The 12,409-nt window shown below is 40.7% G+C and overlaps 1 protein-coding gene across 2 annotated transcripts; it reads right to left on the bottom strand.

The window, feature by feature from the left end:
* Positions 1–2,856: 2,856 nt before the first annotated feature.
* On the bottom strand, positions 2,857–11,599 carry mief1 (mitochondrial elongation factor 1). 2 transcript variants are annotated; one of them, XM_034190660.1, is made up of 6 exons: positions 11,487–11,599; positions 8,963–9,268; positions 6,961–7,112; positions 5,521–5,701; positions 4,005–4,270; positions 2,857–3,928 (listed from the first exon to the last, which is right to left on the bottom strand). In XM_034190660.1, exons 3-6 carry the CDS (start codon positions 7,105–7,107, stop codon positions 3,074–3,076), a joined length of 1,449 nt encoding a protein of 482 aa, XP_034046551.1. In that variant the 5' UTR covers positions 7,108–7,112; positions 8,963–9,268; positions 11,487–11,599; the 3' UTR covers positions 2,857–3,073. The 2 variants fall into 2 exon arrangements, with proteins under 2 accessions (XP_034046551.1, XP_034046552.1); XM_034190661.1 differs by having other exon boundaries at positions 6,961–7,108.
* Positions 11,600–12,409: the final 810 nt, after the last annotated feature.

The following is a 12,409-nucleotide window of genomic DNA, read 5'->3' as shown; positions in this document are numbered from 1 at the left end:
CACAATAAGGTGGTACAGTAACTCTCCACAGTACAGCAGTGACTTAAATCTGTAAAGAAAGAAGGGTTCACACAACAAAGCACAACTCGGACCAACTGCAGGTTCATTCCATACCAATACTTCAAGACCAAGGCACATATGTAAAAATTAATGTTCTGTTTTTAGTTTTAAATGTGCAATAAATAGAAAAATATTTACCTGTGTTTGGACATTGACCATAAATAACTTAATCCTGCCAGCGTACACTGCAAACAGTGAATTTATGAGGTTTATCTGTTCTGTGCCTTTGTTCTAAAGCTACCAGTGAGTTAACATTAAGAGAGCCACAAATGCCCCGTGACAACAGTAATTACGAGCTGCAACATAATGTGAACCTTCATGAGAAGAGTATGTGGAAAAAGTTATGTAGTTAAGCTCACTGAGGGCTTGTGCAGCTAAACTGATTCAGTGCCAACAAACCAGAGTACTGGAACAAATCCAAAATGCTGTTAAAGCTGAGCTGTAAAGGAATACACACCATCTTTAGACAGGAAGGACAGATACAGCTCACACAACCCGAGGCGGTGTGTGTGTGTGTGTGTGTGTGTGTAGTTGAACCACACAAAGCTGATTAGGCCAGATCACGATTAAAAAGTCATCCTCCACTCAAACTGCAGTTTCAGAGCTGATAATACTGAGGATACGCTAACAGTTTTTTAAAATAAGTGGCGTGTACAGGGATGGGAACCAAAATACTATTACACCTTCACATCTCTGGTACAACAAACCCACATGGGTTTATCTGAGAGTAAAGGTCTAAAGGATCAGAACAGGAATTTTGTTTTGAAAAATAAAATTAAGCTTGACAACAAAGGCTTTATTACCACCATGATCAGAAGATAAAAGAAAATCTGCATCACTTTTTAAAACTTGCAAATTTGGCTGGAACGTCCAGTGATGACAGATCGTTTTGTTTTTTTTTTTTTTTTTTTTTTTTTTTTAAGATCACTTAAACATAATTCATGCTGTGGTTTTGTTGCCATGTTCTCAGTCAGTAGTAAAGCTAAAACTTTATTCATACAAACTACAGCTCAGACTCATGGTATAAAGAAAAAGTACAACTTCAGTTTCACTTACAACCCCAATTCCAATGAAGTTGGGACATTGTGTAAAATGTAAATAAACAGAATACAATGATTTGCAAATCCTCTTCAACCTATATTCAATTGAATACACCACAAAGACAAGATATTTAATGTTCAAACTGATAAACTTTATTGTTTTTGTGTAAATATTTGCTCATTTTGAAATGGATGCCTGCAACACATTTCAAAAAAAGCTGGGACAGTGTTATGTTTACCAGTGTTACATCACCTTTCCTTCTAACAACACTCAATAAGCATTTGGGACCTGAGGACACAAATTGTTTAAGCTTTGTGGGTGGAATTCTTTCCCATTCTTGCTTTAGTTGTTCAACAGTCCAGGGTTTCCATTGCCGTATTTTGCGCTTCATAATGCGCCACATATTTTCAATGGGCGACAGGTCTGGACTGCAGGCAGGCCAGTCTAGTACCTGAACTTGTTACGAAGCCATGCTGTTGTAACACATGCAGAATGTGGCCTGGCATTGCCTTGCTGCTTACGTGTAGAAAGCTCTCCAGATTCTCTGTATCTTCTGATTATTTTATGGACTGTAGATGATGGAATCCCTAAATTCAATCATCTACATCTTTGCTTGTGAATGGCTGAACCTTTTGGGGATGCTCATTTTATACCCAATCATGACACAATTAGTGTCCTCAGTTCCCAAACACTTGTGTGTTGTTAGAAGGAAAGGTGATGTAACACAGTGGTTAACATACCACTGTCCCAGCTTTTTTTTTTTTAAATGTGTTGCAGGCATCCATTTCAAAATGAGCAAATATTTTCACAAAAACAAAAAAGTTTGAACATTAAATATCTTGTCATTGTGGTGTATTCAATTAAATATAGGTAGAAGAGGATTTGCAAATCATTGTATTCTGTTTTTTACATTTTACACAACTTTCCAACTTCACTGGAATTGGGGTTGTACTTTGTCCTGTATATTTGTCTGTTTGAATTCAACATGCAATAGAGCTACAACATTTTAATAAACAAACTATTTTGATAATTCACTTTTATGTACCAATTCTGATTTCAGCTTCTTACTGTAAATGCAAATATTTTCAGGTTTCTTTACTCCTTTCCTACAATGAATAGATACTATTCATTATAGGAAACAGATACCAAGTCATCTGAAGACCTAATTGTGGGCAACACCCCCCCCCCCCCCCCCCCCACACACACACACACCTGACATTTTATGGACCCAACATATAAAATGCTTTAAATGAAAAAATACTGAACAATTACAAAGACAGCAGTTGCAGCCCCAACATGTCAAACATAGGGCACTCATCACCTAACCCTTGAAACCATACATTCCTGAACCCAGCCACTGCATTAATGAAGCTTACTTTAAAAATTAAGATTAAAAACAGCATCCGTTTCTATTTTCTGGTGACAAAGGGGAACACGACTATCATTTTAACTCAAGAATGTCAACTCCTTCGGGCTGAAAAAACAATTTATTAGCTATTAGGTTGTCATACACACAATTACATCCACAGGGCATGAATCCAATTCAGTATGGAATAGAAACCATGATTCCATCATTAAAACTGCATGACCTTCCTATTGAAACAGGTATAAACCTCAGCTCATGAACAAGTTCGCCTTTAAAAATCCTGAAATAACAGTTACATGACAGTAAATCCTAGATCACCATCCTCAAACCCATCCACCCATCCATCCATCCATCCATCCCAGCATCTAAGAGACCTAATGAAGCAGAATGTCTCCTCTTCATTAATACAATGGCTTAGTGACAGCTTTAATTAAAATTGGATCACACCTCATGTAACTTTGGTCAACAATTTTGACACAGAAACTTCCACTTTAACACATGTCGGACATACTGTGTTTAACGAGACAATGGGAACACGCATGCTTTTTTCTGTAGGTATCTCCCCCAGCGTCACTTTAGAGCCACATCACTGCTTAATGACTCTCCTCAGTTCAGAGATTCTCCTAGAGGGGCGGGCGGTGCTACAGCAGTTCTGAGCAGACCTCCTGGATCTGACAGAGCACAGTAGAGGGTATACCCCAGTTCATCCACTTCCTGATGTGTTAACTCACAGAACAAGTTTACCTTTGGGTTGAAAGTGCAAGGCAGAGTCCCAGCCTCTAGGTGTCCTACTAGTGTCCGTAGCAGCTGGAGGAAGCGGTCAGCCAACACCTCTTGGGTCCAGTCACCTTCTTGTTCACTCAGTAACAAGATGGCATTGGTGAGCTGGCTGGAATTGAGCCGGTTAAGAGCAGCGTTAAGCTTGCACACTGCTTTTGCCACCTTCAGGCAGGTGCATCTGCAGCCCCCATCCTCCTGATCCAGAGCTCTGAGCCGTGTCGTCTCAGCCACACGAAAACTCTGTCGCCAAAGGTTTTCATGGCGCTCCGCCGCAAGACGATGTGGTTTAGCAATCAGCGAGGTTCCATCTTCCATCACAAGCAAAGGCAGGAAGTCCACATACAGCTTCCGGTTGGTTTCATACTGCACCTCTAGTGTGAGAGTTTCTGACGGAACCACAGGATGGATGATGTAGTCGAGGACGCTCCCTATTGCTGGCCAGTTTATGGAACCGGCCACAAGCTTATCGAAAACCTCCAGCACAGATTTAGGAGAGAGGTAACCTCCAACGAGGCAACGGTCCCAGTGGCTGCTGCTCCGTGGGAAATATTCTAGGTTTTCCCTGCGGACAAGCCAGAAACCAGGAACGTTCATGATGGTGTCCTCACCAGGAACAGATGACCACAAGTTCTTCTCTAAGATGAGAGGCACCATCAGCTGAGCGTGATCGGCCGTTACCACCTGGAAGACAGGTAAAATGTTAACCAACTAACATAAATACATAAGTTTAGTCACAGGTTTCCACATGTCGCTTTACCTGCAGGTCATCATACAGACTTCCACTCAGGTACATCTCTCTCAGTGGCATGTCAGGCAGTTTGGCGTGAATAAAGACTCTGAGCTCAGCGCAGATGTCTAAAGCTGCTTTCTTGGCCAGAGCTTGCTCCTCAACAGGGATATTGACGTGATTATGGTAGAACGCCCAGAGGTGTTCCTGCAAGGACAAACGCATTCGGGCCCGCAGGAGGCCTGACTGCGCAGCACGACTGCCACCAACAGCTGCCCAGCCCTTCCGCTTATAGTCTGAAGACAAAAGAAGAAAGTGACAGCTGAAAAAGCTGTAATAATTCAAAATGCTCCTGCACCAGAGGGACTGTCAGTTTTTGACACTGCCACGAGTAAAGGCATACATCATCACACCAGGTTAGAAAAATGTGTGTAAAGTGTTTCTGAATACTTGCAGTTGGTGAAATGATGAACACAAATTGCTCAGAATGACAAAGTGCTGGGAAATCTCGTTTTTCATTGTTTCTAAAGTCTCATGGCCTTTCACCGGATAGCTTGGAATAAATGTAGAGCTGAGAGTTTAAAGACAGCCAGAGTACTGACACCAGTACACAGCACTCATGTTACAGCAGTAAAATTATGTTTGTCAGGCGTACCCCTTCCCTTTTCCAAGTCTGTCTTTGAGGCACTGATGATGCAGATGCAGGGGTTTTTCTAAACTGGAAAATATGGGTGCCGCACCCTCTTGCCAAAATGCCTTTTCTTTTAATTTTTTTAACATTATTCCTAGCATACAGACCCCCCCCCCCCCCCCCAAGCGATCAATTATTCCATACATACATAACACTGATCCCTGAAACTCAGGCAAGTGGAGGTTTTTTTTTTGGGGGGGGGGGGGGGGGGGGCTTCTGTTTGGTTCACTATTATTGCCTATTTTAGAAGCCCGGCAGAAAAATCAAGTGCTTGTATTACGTTTACAATGCAGTCACAGTTTGCACTGGTCAAAGACAGTCACATACACAGTGTGACACTGATGCTGACTGATTTGCCCGAGGGAAGTTCAGCCTTCTGTCAAACAAGTACAGTCTTCATTTCTTCTCAAAAATGTATGTAATTTGTAGAAAATGCATGAATCTAACCATTTTGAACAAGTGTGCACAATGTATTCAATGAGAAGTTTCAAAGATTTTTGAAGACATTTTGAAGAGTGAGCAGTAATTAATGTTTATCCCTGAACACTACAAGGATGATAGCGACTAAAGGATTCTATAGATCTGAGGTATCAGTGATGACTAAAAATGTCAATGTAAAACTAACATGATCTATATGTAACAACATTTTGCGACAAGGCTGGGTGACTAGACACTTGACAAATCAAATATTTACTGAAAAGGAAGAGCAATAATCCTCGAAATAGGCCATCTGTCAACAGATTAAAAAAAAAAAAAAAGACAGCACGTCAACAGTCAAACTTAAATTCACATTTTTTGATCATACTGATATGACATTAAAACAATGTACTTTTGAAAGCAATTTACTTTCCTCACCTGGATCAAAAGAATGTGAAGACGTGGGCAGAGACTGCAGTGACCTGCTGACTGTGGACTTCATGTCATGATTTAGAACCCGTGGGGACGAACCCATCCAGGCAGGCTCCTCCCAGCTGCGTTTTCCAGTCTGCTGCATCTTTGTTGGACTGGTGGGAGCACTCATGGCACGGTCATACATCTGTAAAACAAGCGTGTGTGTGTTTACACATTGTTTATTTTGTTGATGCACAAAGTCAATCACTCCAAACAGCTTGCAACCAAATATTAAAAATGAACATTTCACTCATTATTATACTATATCAGCTCAATTATATGTACTTTAAAATGGGAAAGGACCAATACAGGGTTCCCTCTAGAATTTTTTTTTTTTTTTTTATGCCCATGGTAGTCAACAATCACCCACCCCAAGAAATTGCAATGTGTGTTGCATGGAAAAATGTGGGGTGCGCAGAAATACAAAAGCTAAAGTGATGTGCTCATAATAATATTAAAGCATGCCCGATGATGAGGATCACTAAGTTTAAGCATCATTAATGTCCACACAAACTGCATGGGTGCAAACAATATATTTGAATATAAGCAAAAATTAATGTTCATACTTACTATCAGAATCACCCCAGTCATCACTGACAATTCTCAGGGTGCATGTGCACCCACACTTTTTTTCTTCTTCAAATTGAGGCAGGGCCAAACATGGCCTGTGTGCCACAAAGTAGCAGGCCTCATTCATGTGCTGCACAGTGACTTAAGCTGCTGTTCAACACATTGAGAATCAAAGTTATACTTTTTTTTTTTTTTTTTTAACTTACTCTTTGCAGCACAGATGTCTGGTGTGAAACAGTAGTTACTGAGAAGGAGTTTCAACAGTTCGTGGGAATGGTGACAAAGCGTTTCATGAAAAAAAATGTGTGCAGTGCAAAAATATAGTCAGAGGTAGAGGATAATGTCTGATAATTCAAGTGCATGAACTAATTAATGCATAGTCCTGACATTTGATCACATCTAATTTATCTTATAAAAAGCCACTTCTAATAGGACTTTGACCTTGCAAATTTTTTCCAAGGTAAAAATTTGTGGAATTGCAAACTCGTGTTGGAGGAAGTTTGCGCTCTACGAATGCGGTGCCCTTGTTAAAAAAAAACATTTCTGGCCTAGCAGGGGATTTCGCTGGCTTGGCAGCCTGCCAAGCCTATAGTACTGTACTGTAGGGGAAACACCACTGCAATAAATAAATAATTCTCAGTTGACACAGCTCAAATAAACGGTGAATACTTGCAGGTGAAATCAGGACTGAATAATGCGAGCAACATCCACAACACCAATTTCATACTGTTTGTTTACAGTCTGCTTTGTGTTGTTTCAAACCAGAGACTGTCTAACTGTGACAGAACCATTCCGTCCCAGAAAAATGAAAGTTACAAATCTCTTCTTACTTACTCTTTTGACAGCTAGTGTTGCAATACCAAGCATGGCTGCTCCTCCCACACCCAGGACCAGCTTGGCATTAGAAAGCATGAAGTCAATAGCTGTGCCAATCCCATTGTCATCTTTCTTCCCTTTCCGGTCTCCATTCACCCCTGCCATCCTGTCTGCACAAAAGGATAAAGGGCAACACAGACAAAAAGAGCACAGAGACAGGAAAAGTCAATCTAAAGAGAGGCTAGGATATATTTTGATTTTAAAAGTACAAAACATTGAACATTTAGTTGTGGTAGTGACAGCAGCTCAGCCTCTCAGTGGGCCTCATGTATCAACATGCGTACGGCGATATTTGAGCGTATATGGGGTGTACGTCAAAACGGCTGCGCCACTTGGCATTTATCAATGTGGTCGTTGGAGTACGCTGCGCTGAAAATATACACCAGGTCGAGAGGTGGTGTAAATTATACACCAAAATGAACCAGCACTGGAATCCACATAAAAATGAAAATGATCAACATGATAAACAGTGCCATTATACAAATCAATGCATATGTTACATAAATAACACTTTCCTGATTATACTACATAATAATCAATACAAATCCCGCTTTTTGCGGGATTGCTGGTCTATCGAGCACGATCCGTGGCCACAGCGCTGACCGCAAAGAAAGCGCTACTCGCCTTTTTCTCCAGAGCAGCACTGAGCTTAACTTTATGTGGTGTGATCGTTTTAGACAATGGAATTGATAATTACAATTGTAGTGTTGTCATTCCCTTCGCCCGTGCTGCAATCAGGTTGTGTCGTCTCCATTCGTTTGTTACAATAAAATAAATAAATACATTTTAAAAATAAAGAAATCTGAAAAATTAGGTGTGTCTTATTAATTGAGCGGGTAAATATCCACGTCAAGAAATATTGACATGTGAAAAGAGAATACTGTGGTCCCTCGTTATAACGCAGTTCACCTTTCGCGGCTTCGCTGTTTCGCGGAGTTTTTAGTCCAATTTTGCATGCTTTTTTTTGCGTGTCTGTTTATAAGAATCTTCTCGCCCAGAAGAAAAAAAGAGCGCCAACAACTACCCATAACTGTGTTTGTCACTCGGAAAAAGACACCTGCAGCCAGGTGTGAGTGGAAAAAGGCGCGGCGTCAGGACACAGAGGCGCGATCTGTGAAATACTGGTCAGTCACTATTAATAATTTCTTATGTGTCCAACCTCGTACGTTGATCGTTAAAATTAAATTTGTTAGTTCTAAAAGCCATCATAATTATTTATAGGAAAACGTTCTATTTTTATTTCTAAAACAAATGTTTGGGCCTGAAAACATGTTGGTCTTATTTTTCTACTAAGGTTTGAACTTTGAGAGTGTTTACACATGAGAGAAAAGTGAGAAAATGTTCATGCCTGATTGAGAAAGTGTATAAAGTGGTTTTACAGCTTTAAAACGTCTATAATAATTGTAAAAAATAACGCTGACTACGTCGCGGTTTTGCGTATTACAGGCTATTTTTAGAACGTAACTGCCACAATAAACAAGGGACCACTGTAACACTTTTTTGATTATACCACAAAACAATTGATACGACGGCCGCTTTTGACGCTCTATTGGCACGCGTCGTGATTGGTTCTTTTTCTTTGCCGTCTTCCCAGCTTCCATGTTGTAAACTGAGGGTGTGTCTGAAGCGGAGTCTGAATATTTATGGGCGTGTTTATTATAATTACGATTGTTTTCACCCGCCGCATTTATCAAGGTCACATCGGGCGTACGCCGGAAATGGGCAGGTGCACATTGCTTGATACATGTCACGGCAACTTTGGTGTACTTCAAATTTACACCATAAATTTACGCCACAAGTGCGCAACGTTGATACATGAGGCCCAGTGAGTGAATACAAAATTAGAAGAATTTGGGGGGGGATCATCAATGAATAATCACAGCATATTCTTGTAGAGAACATCTCGGGTAAAGAACGTTTTCACCATTCACGCATAGAACGTTCTCATGTATTTACTCACCTAGGAGATGCTGACCAGTATGTCCTCCTCCAGATGTCTGTTCCTCCCTCCTCCTACATAAGGCCGCCTAATCTGCTGCTGAGGAAAAACTGACCTCGCTTCAGTGCAGCCTCTTTCTGCTCAGGTGCTGTCAGAGTTTGACAGTGGCGAAACTCAAGAGCCACAACACGATAGTAGTAGTTACGGTCAGTGTACTGAAGGTGACGCCCTGCACGAAGCAGCGCCCGGTACAGCTCCAACACCGCACTGCGAGACCACCCGCCCATCAGGGATCACTCAGACAGGGGAAGGCTCCCTCCCTTGTACCTAGGTATAGGACAACATAACAGTTTGCTGACGCAATATTACAAACACATGTATTGGTCTCTGTTGTTATATTTTGGCAACCATATACCATATTTGGAATGCACTTATTCTCCATGCCAGTTCTGCTTTCACTCATACACTCTGCTTAGCACTGCATTATTTAAACACATTGCAGTCTGTCCATCCCAGGAGTGGGTTCTATCCTCTGGTGCTTCTCAATTCATGTTTGTTTTTTTTAAGTTCCATTAATTTGCTTTGTGTTGCCCCCTCTGTTCTGCTGTCCTTTTCTCCTTGTTAAAGACAAAACGACATCCATTTTGTATGTGAAAACACCCCTTCTTGCAGTCAGTTTTTGAGAACTGTCTACTCAATGCAGATTTACCACAGAGTACCATATTGTTTGTATTTCTTCGTAACTGATGTCAATAAAGTCAAAGACATATTCTGTGGCAGCTTTACCATCAGAGAGCCTCATCCACAGCTACCACAAAAGACTCCAAGCTGTCATTGTACTCCTGTTTTTCTTAATACATGGTATTAAGAAGAACAGGGGTATGTAAACTTTTGATCAGGGTCATCTGGGTAGTTTCTGTTGTCAATATGATTTAAAAAGAGTAAACACAGTTGTTTGACAATAAATGGCTTCATCCAACCACTAACCATGAGTGGGGAAAAAAAAAGTTTTTGTGTTATCATTCATATTCTCTGAAAAATGGCCAAAAAAAAACAAAAAACTGCATGTGTCACCTTCTAGTCTTGTTGCATGCACTCATGCAGGAAACAACATTGATTGATGCAAAATATAATTTAGCCTTCACAATCTGTAAATATGGTGGCTGACGATACTACATTGTTAAAAGTCTGGTTTGCAAAATTATTATTATTACTTAAGAACACATTTTTGATTGTGGGAGGAAACCAGAGTGCCTGCAGAAAACCCACGCAGACACTGGGAGAACATGCAATCTCCACACAGAAAGGCCCAGGTGGGAAGCAATCCCAGAACCTTCTTGCTGTGAGGCAACAGTGCTAACCCCTAATCCACTGTGCCACCTGGTTTGCAAATTTTATGTGGAGTTGCACAAATCAGAGCACAGACGGTTCATGCCTCAGATAGAGATCTTGCATTGTTTATAATAATGGAAAAAAGACAACAGTTTTTCTGTAATTGTGGAAAACCACCTGACTCCTGAGGAAAAATTACCAAATGATGTCCACTTCCTGGACAAAACCAAACTCACCAAGCTCTTCAAGGCATTTGTAAGCTTGGAACCCTACAAAGGAAAAGCTAATCACAGCCAGCAATATCATACCGCCATCGCTCAGAGAGCTGAGCTATCCAGAAAGGCTGAGAAGGCTGAAACTACCCACGCTACAGTACCAACATCTGACAAGTGATATAATAAACATGTTCAAAACTATGACTAACAAAAATGAGGACATCACATGAAAATGTTAAAGAACACAGCCTGCAGAGAAGCCTAGATGCTACACTTCTCTGAGACAGTAGTTTCACGGAGTGACCACTACCTGGAACAGTTCGCCAGTCCAAGTTGTGGAAGCTCTGAGCTTGAATTCCTTTGAAAGAAGACTGGATAAAGCACTAATCAGGCCTCAGTTTGATTTATGACATTGCAAATGCCATTTGATCTCCAGAAAGTCAGAGCCAACTGAGATATTCAGATCTGGACCTACAGGACGCATGGGGCCTTTCGTGCAGAATCTACACAAGTAAAGCTATGTAAGTAAGGCAAAAATAAACTTGTTAAATCGAGGCGTTGCAGGAGTATGATTTATGTTGAAGTTCTGCTGCAGACGTGTTTGCTTGGTTTCTCTTGGTGCCTGCAGGCTCCTGATCCCAGGCCTCTGCAACTCACCTGTCACACTGTTAGCTAACATTCGCGCACATGTTAAATTTTGGACCTTAAAACAAACACCATGAGTCTCATTTCTCACACTTACAATACTGCCATGTACACCAAGACTGATATGACAATATGCCAACGTGCAGTCGTATAAAAATGGCCTAATCACAGGAGAGTTAGCATATTAGCTGCTCTGTGCTAATTAGTAGCTAACATGTTAGCCTAGCCGAATACTGACCTTACCTCGACAGTCTCACAGCCTATCTAACCGACAACAAATTTACAAAACAAAAAAATAAAGCCAACAAAGCGAGCATAACCGAACCAATAAATACAACGTATGCTCAACTTACGTTTCAGAAATAAGACCAATTTATTTGTCTAACAGAAGAAAACTGAGTCACAGGCAACAACGAAAGAGCCGACTAATCAGGTATTACATCCAGTTTGATGCTTCTTCTTTTGCTGAATTTATGAGTACATACCGCCATCTACTGGAATAATAATAATAACAACAACAATAATAATAATAATATAATAATAATTATTATTATTATCATTTAAAAGTGTAAAACCTACACACCAAAACTAACCTGTGATATTAGTTTTTATGTGTTTTTCTTTTCAGTCAGCCTTCTGTGCGAGTGATGAATAACATTTATTAGGAAAATGGGTGTCTGGGCTGCTTGAATTCCTTTCGAAGAGGAAAAGTACATTTTTACGCTTTATCCGGACTCAATTACTCTGATCAGATGCACCACGGAGTCTTTACACAACAGTGATTCGAGTTAATAGTAGAGGTGGGCGGATCGATCCTAATATCGATACCAACGCTGGTATTGATATTGAACGATTCTCGTGTAAAAAGATCAATACTCAAGCTTTATATTTTTCCCGCACGCACTGACTGCTGCACACACAGATTCATCAAAGTCTACTCTCTCTCTGTAAGAGCAGCGCTGCGCTGTCACACAACACGGTGCAGCGCACCCTTGTATTGTGGTTTGTCAGCCCTCTACCTCAGCAGATTTTGTTGATTGTTGATTGATTTTTATCACAATCAACATTTTTCAACAATCAAAGTATTTTGTTGTCACGTACAATGTTTGGCAAAATTCTATCCTAGGTCTTTTGGATCCTTTGGATCTATGAAGCTTAAATATGAAAAAGTATCGGCATCAGTATCGATATCAGCGATACTGGGCCTGTATTTAATTGGTATCGGATCAATACGAAAATTCCCGGTATCGCCCACCTCTAGTTAATAATGCAGCGG

Source organism: Thalassophryne amazonica, chromosome 16 (assembly GCF_902500255.1).
Source record: "Thalassophryne amazonica chromosome 16, fThaAma1.1, whole genome shotgun sequence".
NCBI classification, from domain to species: domain Eukaryota; kingdom Metazoa; phylum Chordata; class Actinopteri; order Batrachoidiformes; family Batrachoididae; genus Thalassophryne; species Thalassophryne amazonica.
This window is presented reverse-complemented; position numbering and strand designations above follow the sequence as displayed.

Excerpts from the sequence above, each read along its gene's own strand:
- mief1 (XM_034190660.1), bottom strand. The coding sequence starts at position 7,107 with ATGGCAGGGGTGAATGGAGACCGGAAAGGGAAGAAAGATGACAATGGG. Across the intron at positions 5,702-6,960 it reads CAACACTAGCTGTCAAAAGA|ATGTATGACCGTGCCATGAG; the intron begins GTAAGTAAGAAG and ends CTTGTTTTACAG. Across the intron at positions 3,929-4,004 it reads GTCTGTATGATGACCTGCAG|GTGGTAACGGCCGATCACGC; the intron begins GTAAAGCGACAT and ends CCTGTCTTCCAG.